Source organism: Crocodylus siamensis, chromosome 2 (assembly GCF_052110815.1).
Source record: "Crocodylus siamensis isolate JL-2025a chromosome 2, ASM5211081v1, whole genome shotgun sequence".
NCBI classification, from domain to species: domain Eukaryota; kingdom Metazoa; phylum Chordata; order Crocodylia; family Crocodylidae; genus Crocodylus; species Crocodylus siamensis.
In genome coordinates, this window is record NC_143396.1 from 192,729,165 (window position 1) to 192,751,664 (window position 22,500).

Genomic DNA, 22,500 nt, shown 5'->3' on the forward strand with positions numbered 1-22,500 from the left:
TTGTCTCTCTTATCCATCTGCCTCCATAGTGAGGTGAGTTTGCTCAAAATGATTGATGCCTTGCTGTACATCATGGTGTCACTAGGGACATGGTTTCAATGCTGGTGATGTTTGCTTGAACCAGAATGCTGGCATTCATTCTTCTCTCCTTCCATTTTATATAGGGGACATTCCAAGGACATAGCTCATGTTCACGTTCCAAAGCTTTTAAGTGTTTCTGATCTGTCATCCAGGTTTCATACCCATACAACAAGATAGGGATGACAAAAGTCTTCTAGATGAGAAGTTTGGTTTGGGTCCTGACATCATGATCAAAGACGCAATTTCAAAGATGTTAAAAAAATGCACTGGCAGATTTTATCTACTGTTGAATACCATCATTTATGTTTATTTTTTTGGGAAAGGTGGCTACCAGGTAGGTGAAAGACTCAACATTCTCCAAGTACAGCCCTCTAATTACAATATGTGGAGGAGCTGATTGGTTTGGGGAGGGCTGTTAAAGGATCTTGGTGTCTGTGAAGTTAATAGAGAGTCCAAGGATTTCATACATGTGACCTGGAACTCTTCAGTTGTGTAGGCACACATGACAATCATCAGAAAATTGAAGATCAGTAAAAGAGGTGTTTGTTTTCTTGGATTTGGAACATAGCTGGTTGATATTAAAGAAACTCTTGTCCATATGATACTAGACATGAACGATGCATGTCCTTGGCAGCTGTGGGGGGGGGCACAGCAGCGGCAAATGGGGGAGCTCCCGCAGATGCTGCTGATGCTATCGGCAGGGGGTGGGGTGAGCACCAGCCAAAAGGCGGCAACCACCCACAGCCGCTGCTGGCAGTGGTGGCAGCAGCCAGCAGGGGTTGTGGGCTGCCTGCAGATGTTGCCGGCAGTGGCGGTAGTGGGGTGTTGAGCAAGGACCATCCACAAGGTGCCACTGACAAAGTCAGCAGCACCTTTTTGTAGGGGGTTTACCACCAAGCTCAAGGGGTGCACGTGCACCCACATGCACTCCCTACATGTTGCCTGATACTGGATGCTGACTACAGATGGAACTCTATTAACAACGATAGCTTGAATAGCTGTAATATAAATGGTAGAGTATTGATGGAATCACACATCTTTGCTTGACTCCAGCTCTAATAGTGAGGGGGTCCTTTTCCAACCCATTGTTTAGGATGACTCCTGGCATGTCATCATGAAGAAGTCTGATAATGATAACAAATTTTGGCAGACCAAATCTCATTAGGATCATCCATTTGACCTCCCTGTTGATTGACTCAAAGGCCTTAGTCAGGTCAATAAAGGCCATGTTGTTCATCTTGACCTATATTGTTCATGGCACTTCTGCAGGTGTCTAACAACAGTGACCAGATCTACTGTACCTCTGTCTGAACTGAAACCATATCAGGACTTAGGTAAAATCTCCTCGACAAGGAAAATGAATATATTGAGAAGAATGCAGACCAGGATCTTCCCAGCTATACACAGGAGTACAATATCACAATAAGTGCTGCAATCTGATCTATCTCCTTTTTTAATTTAGTAATGAACCTGGCATTTCTAAAAGTCATTGGGAATCTGTTCATGATGTGTAGTCAGTGAGAGAGCTTTTTTCAAACTTGCTTATAAACTTTGACTGGTATTTTATCAGGACTACATGCTCTGGATCTCTTCATCTGCTTAATTAATTTCAAAGTCTCTTGATAAGCTGCTGGAACTGCAAGCAATGGTGTTGTGAAATGGTTTCAATGGTATCGTCTTTGATGTTAGAATCTTGGTTCTGGAGCTCTTGAAAGTGCTTCTTCCACCATGTGTTGACGGTGAAGCTGTCTTTAAAAGGCATTGTTCCATTCTTCAATCTCAAAGGGGTGGCTTCTTGTGAATTTGGCCCATAGATAGCTTTGATTGTGCTGAAAGAACTATGCATGTCATGGCTGTTGGCAAACTTTTGAATATCTTTTCTTATGCTCTCCCACCACTTGTTCTTTTTCTCTCAATTTTTTCTTTGTGTCTCAGTTTAGTGTTATGTCATTCTTCCAACTGCATTCTTTGACGGCTCTCTTTTTTGGCCAGTGCAAACTTGAATTTTTCTATCATTCTCTCTGAACCACTCCTAATGTTTCTTTGTGGAGAAATATAGTGATTCTTTGCACACCTCATGGATGCAGTTCTTGATGCTTTCCCAGTGATCAATATGTCAAGAGTTTCTCACTGAAACACTGTTGGCAATGATCATTTCTAGTAGGGTCTTTCAAGTACTCACTATTAAATCTCTTCCTTGGTTGCTTATTTTGTTTAGGTCATTTTGGGTGATACATTAGTATCCAATGATCTATTCTGCAGTCAACTGTGCTGGTCATAGGTCTGGTGATAAGGACATGACACTTCTGGGAATGCACTATGATGCTGTTAATCAGGTACCAGTGTTTTGAGCAGAGGTGTATCCATGGGGTCTTCCATTTGTTGCTGAAGGTGTCCGTTTCCTTGCTAAAATTATTTTTGTAGTTTTGTGACACTACCGTAGGCAATGTGCAGCATTTTCCTTTAGGAACAAAAATTCCAACCAACAAATTATGTCTATTTCAGTGCAGCTGCAAAATTGTTCACTGAGATTGGGGAGAGCTTTTATTAGAAATAAAATTAAATAAAATAAATTGCCAAGTTCATTTGTTCATTTTGTGATATTTTCTTTGGCAGCACACAGCTGGAGAAAGCTGCATGCAAGCAAAGCAAATAGCAGATTCATTTGCAGAACTCAACAAAGCCTAGAATCAGAAACCAACCTTTGCTCACAGTTACTTTTATGGAAATTGAGAGTGATACAATTCAAGACTGATACAACCACCTTGACACCAATAGAACACATTTTAGTTTGTCTGTGGCAGGAATACTTATGTATCCCAAATAGATATCTGGCCCTTGAAGGATTTTCACATATCTGCATGGGGGTATATATACACTTTCAACTATTTTCAGGGATATGAACTGACTTTGCCTAACAACATATTATCCACAGTTCCTAAATGATTTAAAACTTTTCTATTACCTGTTTAATAAATGGAAATACAGCAGCATGTTTTTGACAAAACCACACAGATTAAAGACTATGGAGCACAAGTACAAGAACACTCAACTAATTTTAGCTCGGAGTGCTTTTTTTCTTTCCCAAGTGTTACCTATGCTTTTGTAAATAAGAATCTGTTCTCCACATAGAAATCTCGGGCCATAAACTCACTTCTCCTGTATGAGGATTTCCAGCTCTGCTGAGGACGTCCACTGAATAACACCAGGTTTTTGAAACAGAAAAATACATTTCCAGCAAAGCTGGTGGAATTTTCCTTCTCTTAGATGCTACATTAACACTTAACTCTAACTTAGCTAAAAAGTATATTAATCAGTGAGCTATACATATGATTTTAAAGCTTCACTGCTAGCATTCCTGTATTTACCAGTGTCAAGGAGTCCTAGAGGGTGATTGAGGAACAGATGGAAAACAGCAGAATATGAAATTCATTTATGAATAACCTAAAGGCAATGGGACTAGTCTTCTGGATGAAGATGCAATTTTGTACAAAGAAGGGTGGCTAAATTTAGCACTTAACTAAAGCTCCTATTTCAGACTAAGACCTGGATATTTTTTTACATACTATTGTAAAAATGATCTTTGCAACCCACCTCTTGGGGTATATTCCATGCCATGTAAACATGGCTTTTAAATTCATCCATCCAGACTTCAGCTACTCTCAATGCATTTCTTCGGACGTGGGCAGTGAGGTCTTCAGTGTACGGCTTATGCGCTCTTTCGATATGGGCAATCCTAGAGCAAGGGAGAACTTCAACACTGCCTCCACATTGCCAGACCTAGAAAAACAATTAACACACCATTTAAAGTCAGCTGGCTGGACCCAGTACACAGTATCATTACATGTTATTTCTTCCAACAATACCTGGGAATTCTTTTGGTTTTAAACAAAATACTGATATTAAGGATAATAATAACCTAGGAGATATTGGATAATCCAAATTATATTTCAAGACTAAGCCAATATCCCTCTGAAAATTACCAGAACTACATTATCAAATACATGTTTTTCCCACAGATAACTTTTCTTAAATTATTTTATTAATAACATCGTAGTTAAGAGGCATAAATGACAACAGTATCCTGATTCTTTGGACACAGCATACATTTAATTCCAAACTTTCTGTGAAGAGGTAATATTCAGTCCATCTTTCTATTGCTCTCTCTTAGACACCAGAACTAGATAACTTTAGGGGTGACAAACACAAGCCACTGAATATGTCTGAAAATTCCAGAATATTCAGATTTCAGGAGGCCTGGATAAATTAACCTAACATTTTGCTAACCCAAAAGGGGATCAAGTGTATTTATTTTGTAAATAAATGCCAAAGACAAAGATTTCCCATTGAGAGTACCATACTCAAGCTCCATAACAACTTGATGGACCTGCATCCTCTCCAAATAAAGGCCAACGTGTTTATCACATTAGGTGGATGTCTCTGGTCAGTGTTCTGCTATTGCTGAGTATCACGACAGTGATGGGGCAATTTTTACAGATTGGTATTGCTATTTGAGAATGCCTTGGCTTCAGAATCCCTTGCTTTTCAGCCTTTAGAATGTGCATATATTGGAATCACAGAGCTGGAAGGGACATCAAGGATCACCTCGTGCGCTCAACTTTTCCTCACAGTTTCCATTCCAGCCCTTTTATTATCTTTGTCACCTGCCTCCTGAAACCCTCCCTGGATTATCTCAATTGTCAATCTTTACATCCTTCTCAAACTGACCCAAAACTGTACACAGTATTCCAGCTAAGATGTAACCAGTGTTACTACCACCTTGTGTCTCTTGCATAGAATACTTTTGTCAATGCAGTCCAAAAATACATTTTCTATTTTAACAGCAGCACTGCACTGCAAAGAGCATCTCCCATTTATTTTTATTGAATTTTATTTTGTCATCTCTAGCGCATTTTTCAACACATCAAGATCCTTTGGAATTCCAGTCGTCTGAAGCATTTGCAGCTCTTCTCAGTTTTGTGTCATCTGCCCACTGGATCAAAAAGCTCTCTATTCCTGGTCACCAGCCATCAATACAAATGTTAAACAGCACCAAACCCAGTATAGACTGCTGTGGAATCATACTTGAAATTTCCTGCCATTCTGACAGCAATCCATTTATAGTTACTCTTTCCGCAGAATGATAATTCTATCTAGGCCACATATCTTCAGCTTACTAATGTAAAGGTCATGTGGGATGATATAGCAGTCTTCAGCTATCTGAAGAGTGGTTTCAAAGAAGATGGAAATAGACTGTTCTTAGTGGTGGCCGATGATGAACAAGGAGAAATGGTTTCAAGTTGCAGCAAAGGAAGTTTAGGTTAGCTATTAGGAAAAACCTTCCCACTAGGAGGTTAGTAAAACACTGGAACAGGTTACCCAGATAAGTTGTGAAATCTCCATCACTGGAAATTTAAGACCCAGGTAGACAAAGCCTTGCTGGAGATGATCTAGTTGGGGATGGTCTTGCTAAGCAGCAGGTTGGCCTAGATGACCTCCTGAGACCTTTTCCAACCCTAATTTTCTATGATTCTATCAAAATGAGAAGCAGGATATAATAGCCTTGCCAGACTACTGTAGTAATGATGCTACATTGCTTGTACTACCTGAACTAGCTTATTCAAATCCAGCTTGGGTATCTCTTCAGGGAACCACACTGTTTGCAAACATACCTATAATTGCAACTTCCTTTGGGATGTGGTGATGAAACAAATGTCGTCAGGCTATAATACTGTTACGGGAGATCTCAGCTTTTTGGTGCCCAATCCCTATATGGCAGGAGGTAGGCAAGAATAGTTTTATCCCCAGGCAGCTCACCAAGAAGAGCTTGTACTCTGGTTTCTCTTCTTGTGAGCAGGGAATACAGGTTGGCAGAACATCATGTTCTGGAACTGAGTGTGAGCCTTTCCAGGTCTGTCCGTCCTACATGCATATGCTCTACCAGGGAGGCATTTTGTTCAACCATTCATTTGATATATTTAGACATCTGGCATGAATACAGCATTTAGGCATTTGGCAGATTCTGAGACTGGAAGAATATGGCATGGATTCAGAATGTTTACAAAGCCTTTTCTGGGATGGTGCCTAATTACGTTCAGCATATGCTGAAAGAAGAGATAGAACCTTGTCTCTGCTCACTGGTTGATGAGCCCCCCATGAACATACTGTACAGTCAAGCAAGAAAGCAAAAGGAAAGACTTTTGCACATCTTTGTCTCAAGCATTTGGAATCCTGCAAGAGTGAATAAACATAACCAACGTCAGTGCAAAACTATGAAGAGCTACATGAATATTTAATAGGAACTGGGCAATTGTTCTGTCATAAGAATATACAATAAACTGGAAATAACTTCTGTGTCCTGTTGCGTTTTTCTAAACACAATATAAAGCAGGCAATCCAGTTTAAAGAGCTACCAAGAAATATTAGTTTCTGAAAAATACAGTTCTGTATAGCTCAAATACATTTTTAGTAGAGATCAAACATGAAGTAACATCACATTTGCCTCCAATCTGAGCCATTTCTCAGCACCACACTGACATCCAATTAAAAACTGTCTGAGCCAAACTGAATCTGGCTCAGCAGTACACATACAATAGTATGCATACTACTTAAAATTAATATCATAAAAGAAACAAGGAAGATACTGGATGGACATTGCTCCAGTAAGATAAAAAAAATTAAATATCACCTACTGTGTTCCAATGCCCACTTGTGGTTCATTTTAATTAAGATTGAACCAAATTAAATGTAATTAAAAAACCTGATGCAAATGCTACATCCAGACACCCTACAATACAGGGCAATTCAGATCTGAACTGCATCTTCATAACAGGGAGAAGCAAAACTACATTTCAATAGAAGAATGAATTTCTAAGGCAGCTGAACTTGAGCTGAAATTTGAAGCTTGGGTTCATCTGTAATTTTAGTACAGATACAGTAATTGGGAAAAACTCTCCTGACTTTATAATGGAGCTGTGTCTGTTTTCCAAACATACCCTGATGTAACAAATACTTTAATATGGTTTGTAAACAACAATTACCCAGTATTTGATCAAACTCCAATTAATCAAACCTGTTGGCCATCCCTTCTTCTCAGAGACGCTGTCAGTCTTTGTTCCATTTCTGAAGACTAATTAATTACAGTGCCACAAGAAACATGAATGCTCTTAAAATCTTAATGCTAAGTAGGAGCTGTCAATACAGAAACTGACAGATTGGGTTGGTTCTACAGAATAGATTCTAAAACAAATCTAATTATTTATAAGGAAACATCTTCACAAATCTGTGGAAATGTGATTAGCAGGTAACAAATATCAGTCCAGATGTCATTGGCACATAGAGGTATGTATTTATAATTCCCACATATCGAGATTATAGAACTGGAAGGGACCTCGTGGAGATCCAGTCCTGCACCCTGTTCAAGGATCATTCCCGACTAAATCATTCTAGTCAAGTCTGGTTAACCTGTTCTTGAAACTTTCCAGGGATGGAGATCCTATAACCCCTCTACATAGCCTGTTTCAAAGCTTAATCCTCTAGGGGCAAATCCAGTGGCACAATCAGACTAGCTGTGCTATGCAAGAGCTCTCAGCAGGGGATCTGACTGAACTCCCTACTTTTGTGTGACTAAAGCCCAGAGGCTGAATGCTACTGCTGCCACTTACCCCTTCTTTGGCCTGTGCTGCTGAATTCAGCAAGATGGGGAGGGGTGGGAAGAGTGAACAGCAGCAGTGTTCAGTGTTCACCCCCCAGGTCTGGAACTACATAAAAGTAGGGGCTATATCCAGACCCCACCCCAATCAGCTGGTAAACTCAGAGTTCACTACTTGTACAGAGCTCTGGCAGGAGCCCTACTTTCAGAGCTCACTGTACCTGTGCAGCACAACCTGCATGTATGTGTGGTGGTGGTGGGAGGGTTCACCTCCCTTCCCGTGTTCCTGGTTCTGCTATTGTTAACCATTCTCATAGTAAGAAAGGTCTTAATTTTCTCTGCTGCAGTTTGAGGCCTGCTCCCTGCAAGATGAAACTAAGCCATTCAGTAAATAAATCTGCAATAAGGAAGAAAAAAAAAAGATTATTTTGAAAATAGGGGATTCAGATGTTCAGTGGCCACATTTATATGTGCATTCATGTGCCATAGTTACTGCACATTAAGTTTAGTACATGTAATAATAGGTACTAACTCAATGTGCAGTAACCAGCAGTACTGCACAGTAGTGCTGGCATGTGCCTTTTCAGTGACTCCAATGTTCAATAGAGTAATTCTACTGTGTGTTAGTGCATTACCACGGCTTTTACCATGACACACTAATGTGCAGTAGATTAGTCTGCTGAACACTTAGCATCTCATGTAGACACATTCAGTTATGGTCTCCTCAGGATTTTTACAGCCCTGTTTTAGGAGCAGTGTTCAAACACACAATAACTCATGGAGTATCCAGAGGTAACACTGCAACTGTGAATACACTCTGAGGACATAGCACAAATTTTCCTTCTCAGCTAGTCATCTTTAATTTAGAGCAGGTGACCAACCACTCTATCTCATTTCTCACTGAAGTGGCTTATCTCAGGGATTTCCACAAAAAGGCACTATATTATGACTATTCATTAAGTTGTTACTTTCCCTGTATCTGTACCTAAGCTCAGAGGAAGGGAGCTGGGTACATCATTCATGATGTAGCATAAATAGCTTTATACATCAGATAATTGTTTGTAACCATTTTTCTGTGTAAACCCTGAATATAAGGGTTTACACTGAATAGGTGGTGCTACGCTAGCACCGCAAGTGTGTGTCTGTCACTTTCCAGTGGCTGCTCTGCATAAGAAGAAATGAGTTTCATATAGATATTACTGTTAACAAAATACTCCCTCAGCTCCAGGGATGGAGGCCTACGTTTTGCAGCTGACAACATACAATGTGTGTTATTAGGTATGCAACAAGATAAACAAACCACTACTGCCTCTTAAACAGACTTTGCTATTAAAGGGGGATTGGTATCTGGTTCGTTCACAGAGAAATGGCAGAAAACCTGCAACCATCTGAGGAACTTGAGATGGAAGTTCTAGCTCTGATAATGGCTGCTGGGGCCATTCCAGAAGGCGTCCCGCCTCTCCAAGAGGCACTTGTCAAGTGCCACGGCTTTATGCTTGCTCTATCTTGCAACTCGACGAGAAGGAGTTAAGTCTTCTAGTTCAGAAATGGGATTTTATTCCTGGCTCCACTACACATTTCCTGTGTAACCTCAGAGCCAAAATCTGCCACACTTACTCAATTTAAGTGGTACTTTATTCTAGGAATAGTCTTGCTGAAATGACATTATCATATTATAAGTAGACATTTATAACAGTGCAAGATAAAGGAATTTTCCAAATTAACACTGGTCTAACTAGTGCAATTCTCAAGGGACCTGGTAAAACAGCTTTCAGGAAGTTCATGCTCACAGGAACCTCAGCAAGGCAGCTAGAACAAGGCTAAGAAGGAGATCCGATTGGCACGCACTGACAGGACAGGAAGATCAGGAATCTTGTACAAGAGCTATCTACAACAAGCAGAAAAGAAGGTGCTTAAGAACTTTGGCTTAAGGAAACAGAACACTATCTATTACCAGTGATGTGGACTTGCTACATAAGGTGCTAAGAGCTGAAAATTGCTAGTTTTCCATGAGATCCCTCTCAGCAGAACACTGTGTATAATGTGGAGTTCCTGTCCAATTGCTAGGTGTACACACACACTTTTCAAGAGGGACCACTTGTAGTGGAAAACACGGTTATCTACTGTGATAATGGATCAACAACACCTACTATGTCATTCTGAAAAATTCCAGTTGCAAAGTTGTCTCACTGGGTTGCTTCAGCTTTGCCTCGAAGTGAATACTTTGAAGTTTTTAATTTGTGCAGCACTGTAGAAGTAGAGACTATGTCCATGCATTCAGCAGGAGGCTCAGTAAATTGCCCCGTCTCTGTCCCTCCGCCGCTCTTTGCTTTAGAGCAGTTTCCTCACAGATACTTATACCAATAACTCATTCCACAAAAATATTTTTTTAAACTCCCCAAAACATAGGAGTGAACTTTCAAATATAACCCAAATGTTTCTTCAGAAAGAAGTCTTCCAAATTCTCCTTTGTAAGGAGTACCTTTGAAACAAATACTTATTCTTGAAATGACTCCCTGAGGAGACTCAAACATCTGGCACAGCCCCAGTAAGCACTTAAAGGGTTTTCTCCTTTGAAAGGGTCTCTTTGTAGCTATTGAGAGGTGGCACAATGGTCTTTCTGGAAAGCTTTTAAGGAGATGTTGGGTGTAGTAGCAGTGTCTGATGCTTGTGAAGCAGAAAGCCTTTTCTTCACAAGTAAGGTTAGCTGAAATTATACCATGACCCAAAGGAAAAATATAATCTTAGCATGGGATGTGCTAGGAATATCACAGTTGGTCTATACAAAAAAAGATTTGCTTCTTCAAAATGTGCAAATTATCAGAAATGTAACTAGATACTGTATGTGGCATAGGGATGCATTGTCTTTATTACAGTGTCATTTATCACTACTAGTAGTACATTTACAAGGCTTTCACATGAACTTGTGTGTAAATCCACCTGTAGCTTCTCAAAAAACAAGAAGCACGTGCTTTGTGATCTGCCAATGAAACAAACCAAACAAGCTTGGAAAGAATAGAGATGCTTGAGATTGCAAAGCCAACCTATAACCTTTCTAGGATATCCCAGAAAGATGGTCCTACATAGATAGCACTCTATGCTTGAACATAGTCACAGAAGTGAAACTCAGACACTGAAAATAACGTAGTCCTGATTCTACCCCATCTCTGCCCAGCATAACTGCTTTAAGAGAGATTTTTAAAATAGCCAGCATCTAGACTATTTAGGAGGTTTTGAAAGCAGGTAGCATCTTGGAATTCAGTGAGAAGTGAACTGGTTTCTAGTGAGAAATGTGAAACGCAGAAGTAATATGCTTTGACAGTCCACACTGCTCATGCTGGCTAAAGCTTCTGACTAGCCTGTAAGGATAGCCCCATAGGAGAGGCAATAGGGAACAAAGGCATGAATAGCCATGGAAGTATCAGCCTCCAAAAGAAAACAGGCACAGCTGCAGACTAACAGAAGCATTTTTGTCCACAGCTACCACCTGAGAATCCAGGCACACGGATGAGTGTAACAAGTCCCTGGGATTTAAAATGTATTGCACAGCAGAGGCAAAAGCCAACAGCTGAAGGAGCAGTCAAAGGCTTTGCCTGTTCATAAATATGGCTTTCCCTCACTTTTCAGCATCAATTTGGGATTAAATTTAATCTCACTGATGTTCACAGGTCACTGACTCAGCCAGACATTTGGAAAGCCAGGGAAAGTTTCCGCCTGGTGCAGACAAACAGGAGACTCACAAACAACTGTCGTCAGCCTTCTTATAACACTGTAGCCCAAAATAAACCTCATAGTCTCCTCCAGAGGTTTCATACTGAATAGAACGATTGATCGGGCTGGACTCTGTAGGATTCCAGGCTTAAATAAGGTCTCTACTACTACCCTTTCTGCAAGAAATAAGTAAATCTACTTTAAACTCACTTCTCCTTTAAGCCTGCAAAGACTAATCCCTGAGCAGTAAATGCAGTTCAATGAACAAAACAAAGAGTTAAACAATCAAAAAAAATCACAGTCTAAATCAGGGTTGTCAAACACATCCCAGGCTGAATCTGGATGGCAAGATTTTCTTCCTGGCTGGATCCATGCAGCCAGCAGCAACTGCAGTTAGTCCAAGGGTGGGTGCATACGTAGTTGCATTTGGGTAGCAGCACACATCCACAGGCATGCCACAGTGCAGAGTTGTGTCTGAGAGGCAGTATGGGTTCGGGGGGGAAGGGCAGGCATTGGGCAATGTGGACCCACATTTGGATAGTAGCACAGGGCTTCATTTGGGCAGTAGCATTAGTATGGGAACATGCAGCAGTGTGGAGCTGCATTTCAGAGACAACACAGAGTTGTGTTTGGGAGGCTGAGTATATCTGGGAGCCTGGCCCTTGTGACCACATCCATCGGACTCTAGAGACCTTAAATTCCATGATAGGCCACACCTCACAACTTTGGTAGCATCCTCAACCACTGCCAGGATGGATGACACAGTCCCATGGACCTTATGTTTGACATTCTCACTCTAAATCAACACCACCACCTGCATCTCCCAGTTTATTTTGTATTCTCTTGTTTGTTTAGTTAAGCTGCAAAGTACTCACTTTTGGTATTGCATCTACATTTAGGACTCACCCAGTCCTGAACACACTGCCGGCACAAAGCAATTAGAGATAATAATATTCAAATAGATCCACAGTTCCAGTACCAGCAGTACCTTGTAATCAAACATACTGAAGACCACTATTATGATTCAGAGCCCATGGTTCATCTACCTTTAGATTCCCACACACAAATGGGAGTGCATGCAAATCATCTTCACCAAGAGCTTGGGGATTCCCAAAGAGAAGCATAGGTAATAGATGCTAGAAGATCAGATCCTTACATACTATACAAGGGGTGTCTACATGTGAAACTAGCACAGCACAATAAACTCTGGCATAGTACACACCAGAGTTTATTGTTCCCAGGTGCAACATTTAAATGCATGCCCAGGACCACAGCCTGTTGAGCCAGGGTTTCAGGGATCAGGCTGTGAGCCTAAACCTGCTCTGGCCCTGCTCAATATGCTTCAGAGGGGCTGGCTGGGCATGAGGTTGCTACAGCGGGAGATAGCTGGCAGACAGCCCCACACTGTAGCACCCTTGCTCCCCAGCCAGCCCTGTCACTGTATATATGTGCATTGCAGAGGGATAAATAACTCTGCAGCATGACAGTATTTACGTCGGGTAGTAATATTCTGTGGAGGAGTTAATTCGTTTACTTTGGCCTAATAATACCACACATATAGGCGATGATGCTTTACTGTGGGGCTAGTCAGGACCAGTAAAGCTTCTCATGTAGATGCGCCCACAGACTGCAGCCATGCCTACCCCCCTTAGCTCCATCCATGGCTCCACAAGTGGACGTTGTGAGGTGCTAGGGAAGCAAGGATCTGTTAACACCACAATTTTTCTTTTGGCTTTTTTATGCTTGAATTCAACTCATAAGTATCTTTTTCTAAGTGCATGAAAAATTAACCTTATAAAACAAGATAAAAACAGATTGATGGAGTCATTCAAGCAGTTTTCTGGAATCCTTGCCTCTTGTTTTCATGTAAGATTACAAACCATACTATTGTCAGATACTTGTCTCTTAAATTATTGTTTTTCTGAGGGCAAAAATGAACTCTATATACTAACCCACCAACACTGCTTTGTGTAAACCATAAAGAGTGTAATGCCCATAGCACTAATACAAGCAGGGCTCAAAGTAGAAAACAGAAGCCCCAATGGGGAGAGCTACATATTGCAGTATTTTGTAGCATAACATGGGGGAGGGGGGGTGAGTGGGGTATGTGTCCTGGGTGCCACCTAAGAGGAGGTGTGCCAGAAGGATGGGGTCAGGGTCCTCACCTCAGGAATACTGTTTCCCTCTGCTTCTGCTGTCTGCCTTGCCTTTGACACACTGCTAGTGCAGGCAATGTGCATCAGAGCACAGAGCATTCTGGGAATCACAGTTTTATAGAACAGCAGTGCAGTTTGCTGCACCTGGGAGGAAAGCTGACTCCCTATTTTGCCATTGATTTCAGCATTTTTTTTTGCCCTCCGGACATAGGCTTTGGCAGTAAAGAAGATGGAGTGAAAGTTTCCCTCTGCAGCAGCAAGCCCCACTGTCTAAACTCTAAGAATACAATTCCATGACACTGCCCAGCTCTCTGCTCTGTTCCTGCACCTGTAATGAAGAAGGTAGGCCAGGAAGTGTGGAAAGAGGGTGATATGTTTGCCCAGTGTCCTTTTTTTGCCATGCTATTCCTCTAGCAGTACTGGCAATCAGGTTCAGCATCTGTTACTTCAAGGGTCCAGTGTAGCCCTCAATTCAGCAGTCCCAGCAATGGAAGAGACATGACCAAGCAGACAACTGGGAATGTGGTAACACATCAGTTCCTTTCAGCATGATTCCATGGACTTAAGCCCTAAACACAAAATACAGCTACTCTAACCTCCCTTCTTCACACCTACTGCTCATTAAAAAATACCAGGAGAGGACTGGATCAACAGCAACTGTATTCTGACCCCAGCATAGGAGTTACCCTATTTAGATGTTGGTCCAAATAGGAAAAAAAAAGAATTTCCATTCAGAACCAGAAAATCTATTTCATCAGGTAGAAGGATCCATAATTCTGTTTATTTGGAGTATTTCTAAATCTCTGTTCTTCTGTGAATCCTTTTCAACTGCATTTAAACATATTTGAAGTAAAAAATAGTCTATCAAAACAACTACAGAATTGAAGATAAGAAGCTGATCCGTCTTTAGAATATTTCACTTATACTTTAGTACATAAAGATGCACTACTTGTTCATTAAAAGCATTTTTTCCTATCTCTTTAATCACCAAGTATTCTTTTCATGTTGCTGTAGCTTAATCTAATCAAATACAAATCTACATTATGTTCAGCAGTTTATTAGAATGTACCACAATTAGTAAATTCACACAAGTCTCTCAGTTCCTTTGAAAACTACAATGGCTTTGTTTAGAACTAGCAACAGATTTGGACTCCAAGCAAGACTTCTTAATAATTAAATAGTTTGTTAGGACCTTTCAAAGAGCTGAAATATTTTCTATGTTTTGTGAAGTCCGGAGAAGACAAAATAAAAAGAGCCCATTAATAACACCCTGAAGCAAGGGGGGGGGGGGGAACCCCACCAGGATGATTTCATTATTATTATGTATCCCAATGCAACAGATAGTCACTGGTATATTAAGCATATATTTTTGTGAACAATTTAATACTCAAAATATTTGTAAATCACTGTCACTTATATTCCACTTGAGGTTTTTGAACTTTTGTCTTCATCATTAATTATAGATCACTGAGCCTAGGCTTGGTGCTTTGCATACAAGTTTGAAAACAATCTCTTTCATGAACAGAGCTCTATGCAATAATCCAGGGGCTGCAAGAACTTAGATATTTATTTGAAGTACCATGTGCTCAGGGCTGCTGCTTGCAGCCATGAGGTAAAATATGTGCTATGAACAGGGACCTACCTAAATTGCGGTGGAAGTTTGCAATGCAGCAGCACCTTTAATCTTGCCCTTTTTGCAGCCACTCCCCACCCCACCCCACCGCACTCCCTGCCATTGAGTAGCAAAAACCACCCCATTAATTGCTTCTCAGATATTCAGAGGTGGGGGATGTAGCAAAAACAGTAAGATTCAAGGTGCTGCTGTGCTGTGAACTTCCACCGTGATTAGACAGGTCCTTATCTATGAGCTACTGAGAAATTCTTCAAGTACATGAAGCTTTGCGGTGTCACCCTCCAAATGATTCCTACTACAACTTGAGTTCCAAACTGCAGGAAACCTGTTGATTGCTACAATCTCCACCCTTCACAGTGTCAAGAGACACCATGCCAATAGGGGGATGAGATGCAACACAAAAGAAAATGATGTATTGATGGATTTCACCATCACAATCTTTCTTTAAATATTTTAACAACTCATCATGGAAAAGACCAGGCTTACAGTACCTTTTCCACAGCCTATTTAAATCAGTATGGTGGTTTCCAGTCATGCAATGGACTCTTACTATATTTCAGTTCTAGCAAAGATATTTGCCATAAGGGAATTTTTTCTCATTGAGCCAAATACTTACTCAGACAAAACTTTACCTGAAATAACAGAGTTTTGACTAAGGACTTGGCCTGTATCATTAGATCTGGTTTATGCAATACCATCTTCCACAGTCAGTAGGGGCACAGGATCAGGTTTGTGCATCCTGGTTATGTGTGCAATTAATTTTTTTCTATTAATAGTGTCTTTTGGCAGGAATCTGCCCATAGGATAGATGCAAACACAACTTCTTGAGTCAAGTCAAAATTAGCAAATCTATTAAAAACTGGCAACTCAATGTGTGTACACTGCAGGAATGTATGAGGCAAGATGGAGGAAACAGAGCTAACATAAGCTCTATATTGTAGATTGTCCTACATTTTAATTTGTTCCATTGGCTGGAATGAAGAATCAAGCCCTTGGTGCTTATTACAGCAAAGTAAAAAACTATAACAGAACTTTCATTTCAAGTGAAAGCCTCTATACACTGACTTTGTTTCACCTCAGAGAGGCATTAACAGAAATAAATGGATCAGAGAAGTTAGAGGTAGAAAAGTTCTTTTAGATCAGTTAGTTTATTTCACTGCCAGCAAAAGACTGTTCCTTTATTTCCATCTGTTTCTTACAGTAGCTACTCTGATACACAAGTTGAAAATCCTACTGTAAACCTGCTAAAAGATGACAAAAGGGAGAGCTACAAGAATTTTAAAAAGGAAATTACATAACTAGAATGGCTCTCAATTTTTAAAATGCAAATTACTCCTTAAATCTTACTTTTGAAGTCTTCATTAGTTGCCTCATAGGCTTCACTTCACATTAATTATGCCTTTCTACAATGCCCTTGTTGAAAAAATAATACATATAAAGAATCTTTCCGTATTAAATTGTCAGTGGTTTCTCCCCCTTTTAGCTAATTGCTTCATTATGTACTTTTTTAACTGTTTTGTTCTGCAGGGATTAATTTTGCACTTATCTTCACGAACCGCAAAACTTTTACAATGTATTGTTAAATTACGTGTGTTAGGTTTCTGTTTTATAATTGCAGTAAGCCACTCCAAGGCTTGTGTTACTAGGAGATAACATGCTTCGAGGGTCACTAAAGGCATAAAGCTTCATTCAATTGTTTTTCACATGTATCCATCTCCCTGCTAGGCATGGCAAAATAATTGATACTTGAGTCATTCCATTGCCAAGTTTATGCCGCAAATAGGCAGCAAAAAAAATCATTTCTTATCCTGAAAGGAAGAGAAACCCCCCCCCCAAAGTGTATAACCAGAGTCAGCAGAGCTTTAACATTTGAGCAACATGATACTGGAACTACTCATTTTCACACCCTTTTTTAAAACTTCTTTTCAGTCCAAAGAATCCTGTGCCAGTGTTCAGAAGGATCAGCAGCCTTCCATTAATGAGAGACTCACTGCATCCAGGAACCTAGTCAGAAGGGCAGGGAGGTATAAGGTTTTTACTCATGCCCATGAGTAACTGTGATGAGAGAGTTAGCATGCAACCTGAAGTGCAAAAGCGTATTAAACACCATGCTATTTTACAATAGGGCACTAATTAAATTATGTCTTTCCTGTAAGTACTGATTTGTGAGTACAAGTGTTGGCTTCAACTGTTTTATTTCTCTCCCTGTCATTGAAAAGAGCAATTTCCTTTGATGGAGCATCGGGTTTTTAACATTATTGTCCATTTAGGAACTTGGGACCACACCGGTGTAGGCAATGCAGAACGAACCTCTATTGCAAGCTTTAGTTCCTTGTGCTTTTTATTGTAGGTTAGAGGGATACTAACCACATATCAGCTGGTGCTGCATCAATCATCTGTTTTCCTGTGGGAGCTCTAAATAAAATGTTCTCTATCCAGAAATGGGAATAGTGTAAAAATGATTCACTGGCGAACTGGTAATGTTGTCTGTATGTATAATTATACATGCTGTAGCTGTGGGATACCTGCTGAGGCATTCATGGGCAAAACAAGGGGGTAAAAAACAATTATTCCACTAGAGGCTTGACACAAAAATAGAACAAGCTACAGAAACTGTATTTCTGCAGATGTCATGACTGGCACACGATTGGAGGCATAACAATTTCAAGGCAAGTTTTTTCCTCCTTTGCAATACAGTGCTGTTTCTTGTGGTGAAATGACAATCACTTAGAAATCACAGCCCTGAAAATACAAAATATCAGCCTGGGGTGACCTTGGGATTTAGTACATTAGCACAATTCAAAATGTTTTCCAAAGCTAATGTTATTTTAGTTGTGGTCTCCTCATTTTAAGAGCTCACTATCACTTACAAAGAAGATCAGGCAAAAGTTCTGTAGAACACCAGCATCCTACTCATGTTGTAAAACTGAACAACTTTGTGACACTTCTTGGAAAAATGTCTGCTGTAGAATGTATCAGCTGCTCTCGGCAAGATCCTCATTGTTTATCAATTTTCTGAAATGTTTCCTGTGAAATTTTATGTTTGTCAACAAAACAAGTACTTGTCTCAAGAATCTACATTGAAAAGCAAAGACAAATCTGAACTCATAAAACTGACAAGGAATTCAAAATGTGTCATTTCCATTAAAGTTTTTAACACCTAAACTTAAAAAGAAATCAACATCTTATGAAAAACAAAATTACACCTCTACCTGAAAGCATTTTGCTTAAAATTGTTACAAGTAGCATCTAAGAACAGTTTAATTCAAATTGCAGAAAGAAACAAACATTTTCTATACTTTGTCCCCTTCATACCTTATGTAGTTGACAATTCTGTATGTGCAAAGTCAGTTTTGCTGTTGTTTACTGTTTACAGAACTAGTCAGGTTGTGCTGCCTTTTGTGGGAGTCTTTAATTAATTACTAACATCAAATTAAAAACATGTCTGTAAAACCATGCACACGATAGTAAATGCAAGCATGTAGTTTGGGGGTAGGGAATCATCTTTGGAAAGTTTGGGAGTTGATACCTTAAGATAGAAGCCTGTGATACAGGCGTGGGCAAAATGTGGCTCGTGGGCCAGATGCAGCCCACCAGGCCATTCTATCTGGCCCGTGGGGCCCCCAAAATTTTAGAAAATTAATATTTATCTGCCCCGGCTGCCTGTCGTGTGGCCCTTGATGGCTTGCCAAAACTCAGTAAGCCGCCCTCCGCCTGAAATAACTGCCCGCCCCACTATAACATATGTAGTAGATGGTAAATACACCCTCCCTGTTCACTTACTCTTCTCCCAACAGGGTATTTTGACAATGGGTTGTGTGTGTATGTATGTGTGTGTGTCTTGCTGAAGAGCTTTCTGTATTAATATACTGATGTACTAAAATTATTTTTTTTAATTTATGGTCTATTTTCATTTCATTACCTCAGCAGTGTTTTAAATTCAAACAACTGCAGCCCTAAGGATACAACAGCATAAAGGATTTCAGGTGACAAACAATGGGACTAGTCAAGCTTTTGCCTGATGGTGATAGGATGTCACCCACACTGAGGCATCTCATACTGAAATCTCTCTCTGTAATGTTTATTTCACTACAAAAAAAAGAAAAGCACCAATCTCAGTTTGAGCTCTAAAGTCAGAAACAGCTGCATCAGCTAGATGCTGATATTTACATATATTTAGTATAATTCTATATTACCACAGATATGACTAGTTACAGTATGTTGGTGCACAGTATGAAAAGTGTCCTGGCCACAAGACTCAGTTCTGCTCCAGGTGAAAGCCTTGCTAATGAAAGCCTTCTTTTAATGGGAGCAGGACCCATTCAACTTCTGGGAGCCCCAGTACACCTATGAAAACATGTATACAACATTCTTACTAGGATGCTGGGAACTTAACTAATGTTTGTAAACTACCTATGGATCAGAAATAATCTATTCAGAAAACAGAAGAGCTTGTATTGATTTAAGTGGAAGATGAATTAGTCTGTATAAACAAAGTGCAAACAAGGTTGTGGTCTTCAGGCATCTTATGCAAAGGCCAGTCACAAAAGCCATTTTTGGAATTCCTCGATGGCAAGGACTTTTACAGATGACACTGTTATAAGCAATCACAATGTACTGGGGAAGGCAAGGGGCCTTGGCTTTCCATCCATACTCTTCAGTGGTTGTAGAAGGGGGCAAAGGCTGTATTCTCTTCTGGGTGCTCACTAAGAAACAAATGTCTCCATGAACTCCTGCTTAGGCAGTATGATTCAAGGTTGCCAGCAGAATGTAAAACAGTGCCTCAAAAAGTACAATTAAATTGTTATCATTTTTATTGTTGGGTGCAAACACGTCACAGCTATGACAGTAATTTACCCCAGATTTTACTCTACAGTAAGTTTACTTTCCATTGGGTATCTCTATATGAGACCAATGCAAGTAGCAAATGCAAGTAGAAATTAACTTCAGAGTAGTTACTTGCACTAAGACACATATAGAGGGATGACTGGGAGCAAATTTGCTCCCAGTCAGTCAGGCAGCAGGGGGTGGGAAATTGCTCTCTGCTGCTGGGGCAAGCAGACACTGTCCCAGCCCAGGCTCCACCACTGCAACCCACCCTGGCAGCAGGCAGCCAGAAGATAACGGTCTCTTGGCCCCATGCTTTCTGCCAGCCCCTGGGCTAGCACCCAGGGGGAGCCTGAGTGCCCCCTGGCTGCTGCAGGGGGACAGAGCAGTGTGGGAACCTGCTCCCAAATTCCTGCACATGTAGATGTCTACCCACTCCCAGGTTGGGTTTATTTTGCATTAAATTACTGTGAAGTAGACCCATCCAGCTGCATTTGCACATGACGATGCACCCAATGCAGAGCAGATGCACCCAGTGATGACCAACTCTTACAAGCTGGCTGCCCTTAAGCAGATGCTATTACAATGCCTGGCCAGGTAACAGGGTAGCCAGACTGCACTCAGCAGAAGGCTACTCTGGGTTAGGGAAAAGACCCACAACTGGTATACCACTGTGCTTTAAGTTACACTGGTATATAGCAACCAATGAGCTGTAACTTCCTGAGGGTCAGTCAGGAATTATTTAAACCAATACAAGGCTTTGCATTATACATCCACTTCAGATTTATTAAAAAGCAAAATCAATTTACTTCACAGTAAATATTCTGGGTGTAGACCAAACCCAATGATTCATGCAGATGGAGAATTACAGATGATCAGAGACTTTATCCACAGTAACATAATCTGGGGCGCTTAGGTAGCTGAACCTCAAAAGGAAACACTTCAGCAGGCATTAAAAATAAACCATGAAGGATTTCTGGAGAAGCAATGTTTAGTCCAGTGACCAGGAAGCCAGCAAACAGGGGCTACAAACAAGAGAAGCAGTTCCCAGGCCAGTTCACTGTTCCCCTCCTCCCTGCCCCCATATCTGTCCAGGTAAGACTGCTCACACCATGGAGGCTTACACCCAGGTCCAGATTTGGTGCTTGGGGACTATGGCTTGAATGTTTCTTCCAGTGACATCCAGGTGGGGGAGTGCCTGCATTGTGAGTGGTGCCTCCTGGTAGTGTGTCTCGGGGAACAGGAAGGAGAACTACAGGAGGAAGTGGTGAGGCTCCAAAGTATCCTCCACCACGAGGAGTTCATTGATTTGATGCTGGAGGAGACCTCCAGGACTGTGGAGGAAGAAATGCCAAAAGGTAGCGCTAGAGAAGACAGAGGACATGGACTCCCAAGAGGGTTGAAGGTGGAGGTTTGTGACCTCTGGCAGCAAACAGAGATCTTCATCTACACCTGCAGTGATTTGTCTGGAGAACAGACATGCAGCCCCATCAGGACAGAGGAAGGAGCATGTATCATTGGTGGAGAAAGACAAGCCAGGCCTCCCCAAGGTGGGAAAGATCTAGACAACTGCCACCAAGAAGAAGTAATGGGTGGTGGTAGTTGGAGACTACCTTCTGTGGGGAATGGAGGGAGGTATCTGCCGACCATGCCTGTTGTCTCAAGAAGTCTGCTGCTTGGCCAGAGCCTAGATCCAAGATGTCACGGAGGGATTACCAAGACTCATCTGGCCCTCTGAATACTACCCTATGCTGCTCATCCATGTGGACACCAATGATACTGCCAGGAGAGACCCTGAGTGTATCAAAAGTGACTACAGGGTTCTGGGTGCAAAGGTGATGGGGTCTGGGGCTCAGGTTGTGTTCTCATCAATCCTTCTAGTCATGGAAAAGGTCCCAGGAAGGAGCAGGTGCATCTTGCAGATCAAAACCTGGCTGCACAGAGACTTAGTGGGATAACTGGAATGACTAGAGCACTGTCATGGATAGATATAAACTGTTCGGAAGCACAAGCAGGGGAGAAAAGGAGAAGAGCCATATGATTGCTTAGAGTTCCAGTATGAAACTGGAGATAGGCCTGTCAAAAGTATCTGGGTTAGGGTCAGAGGAGAGAGCAACAGGGGTGATGTTGTGGTGGGGGTCTGCTATAAACCACCAGACTAGGAGGAAGTTGTGAATGAGGCTCTCTTTAAACAGCTACCAGAAGTTTCCCAATCACAGGCTGTGGTTCTCATGGGGAACTTCAATCAGCCTGACATCTGCTGAGAGGGCAATACAGCAGTGCGCAGGCAATCCAGGAAGTTTCTGGAGAGTGTTGGGGACAACTTCCTGGTGTAAGTGCTGGAGCAGCCAACTAGGGGCTATGCTCCTCTTGACCTGCTACTTAGAAACAGGGAATAATTGGCAGGGAATGTATTAGTAGATGGCAACTTGGGCATCAGA

General features: G+C 41.2%; 1 protein-coding gene across 3 annotated transcripts in view; it reads right to left on the reverse strand.

Annotated features, from left to right (window-relative positions):
* The window catches only part of GALNT18 (polypeptide N-acetylgalactosaminyltransferase 18), a 469,911-nt gene that overhangs the window by 107,457 nt on the left and 339,954 nt on the right, over positions 1-22,500 (reverse strand). For all 3 annotated transcript variants that reach the window (XM_090032700.1, XM_090032701.1, XM_090032702.1), the window contains exon 7: positions 3,676-3,861. In XM_090032700.1, coding sequence (XP_089888826.1) covers positions 3,676-3,861 — 186 coding nt within the window. The remainder of the gene's footprint in view (positions 1-3,675; positions 3,862-22,500) is intronic.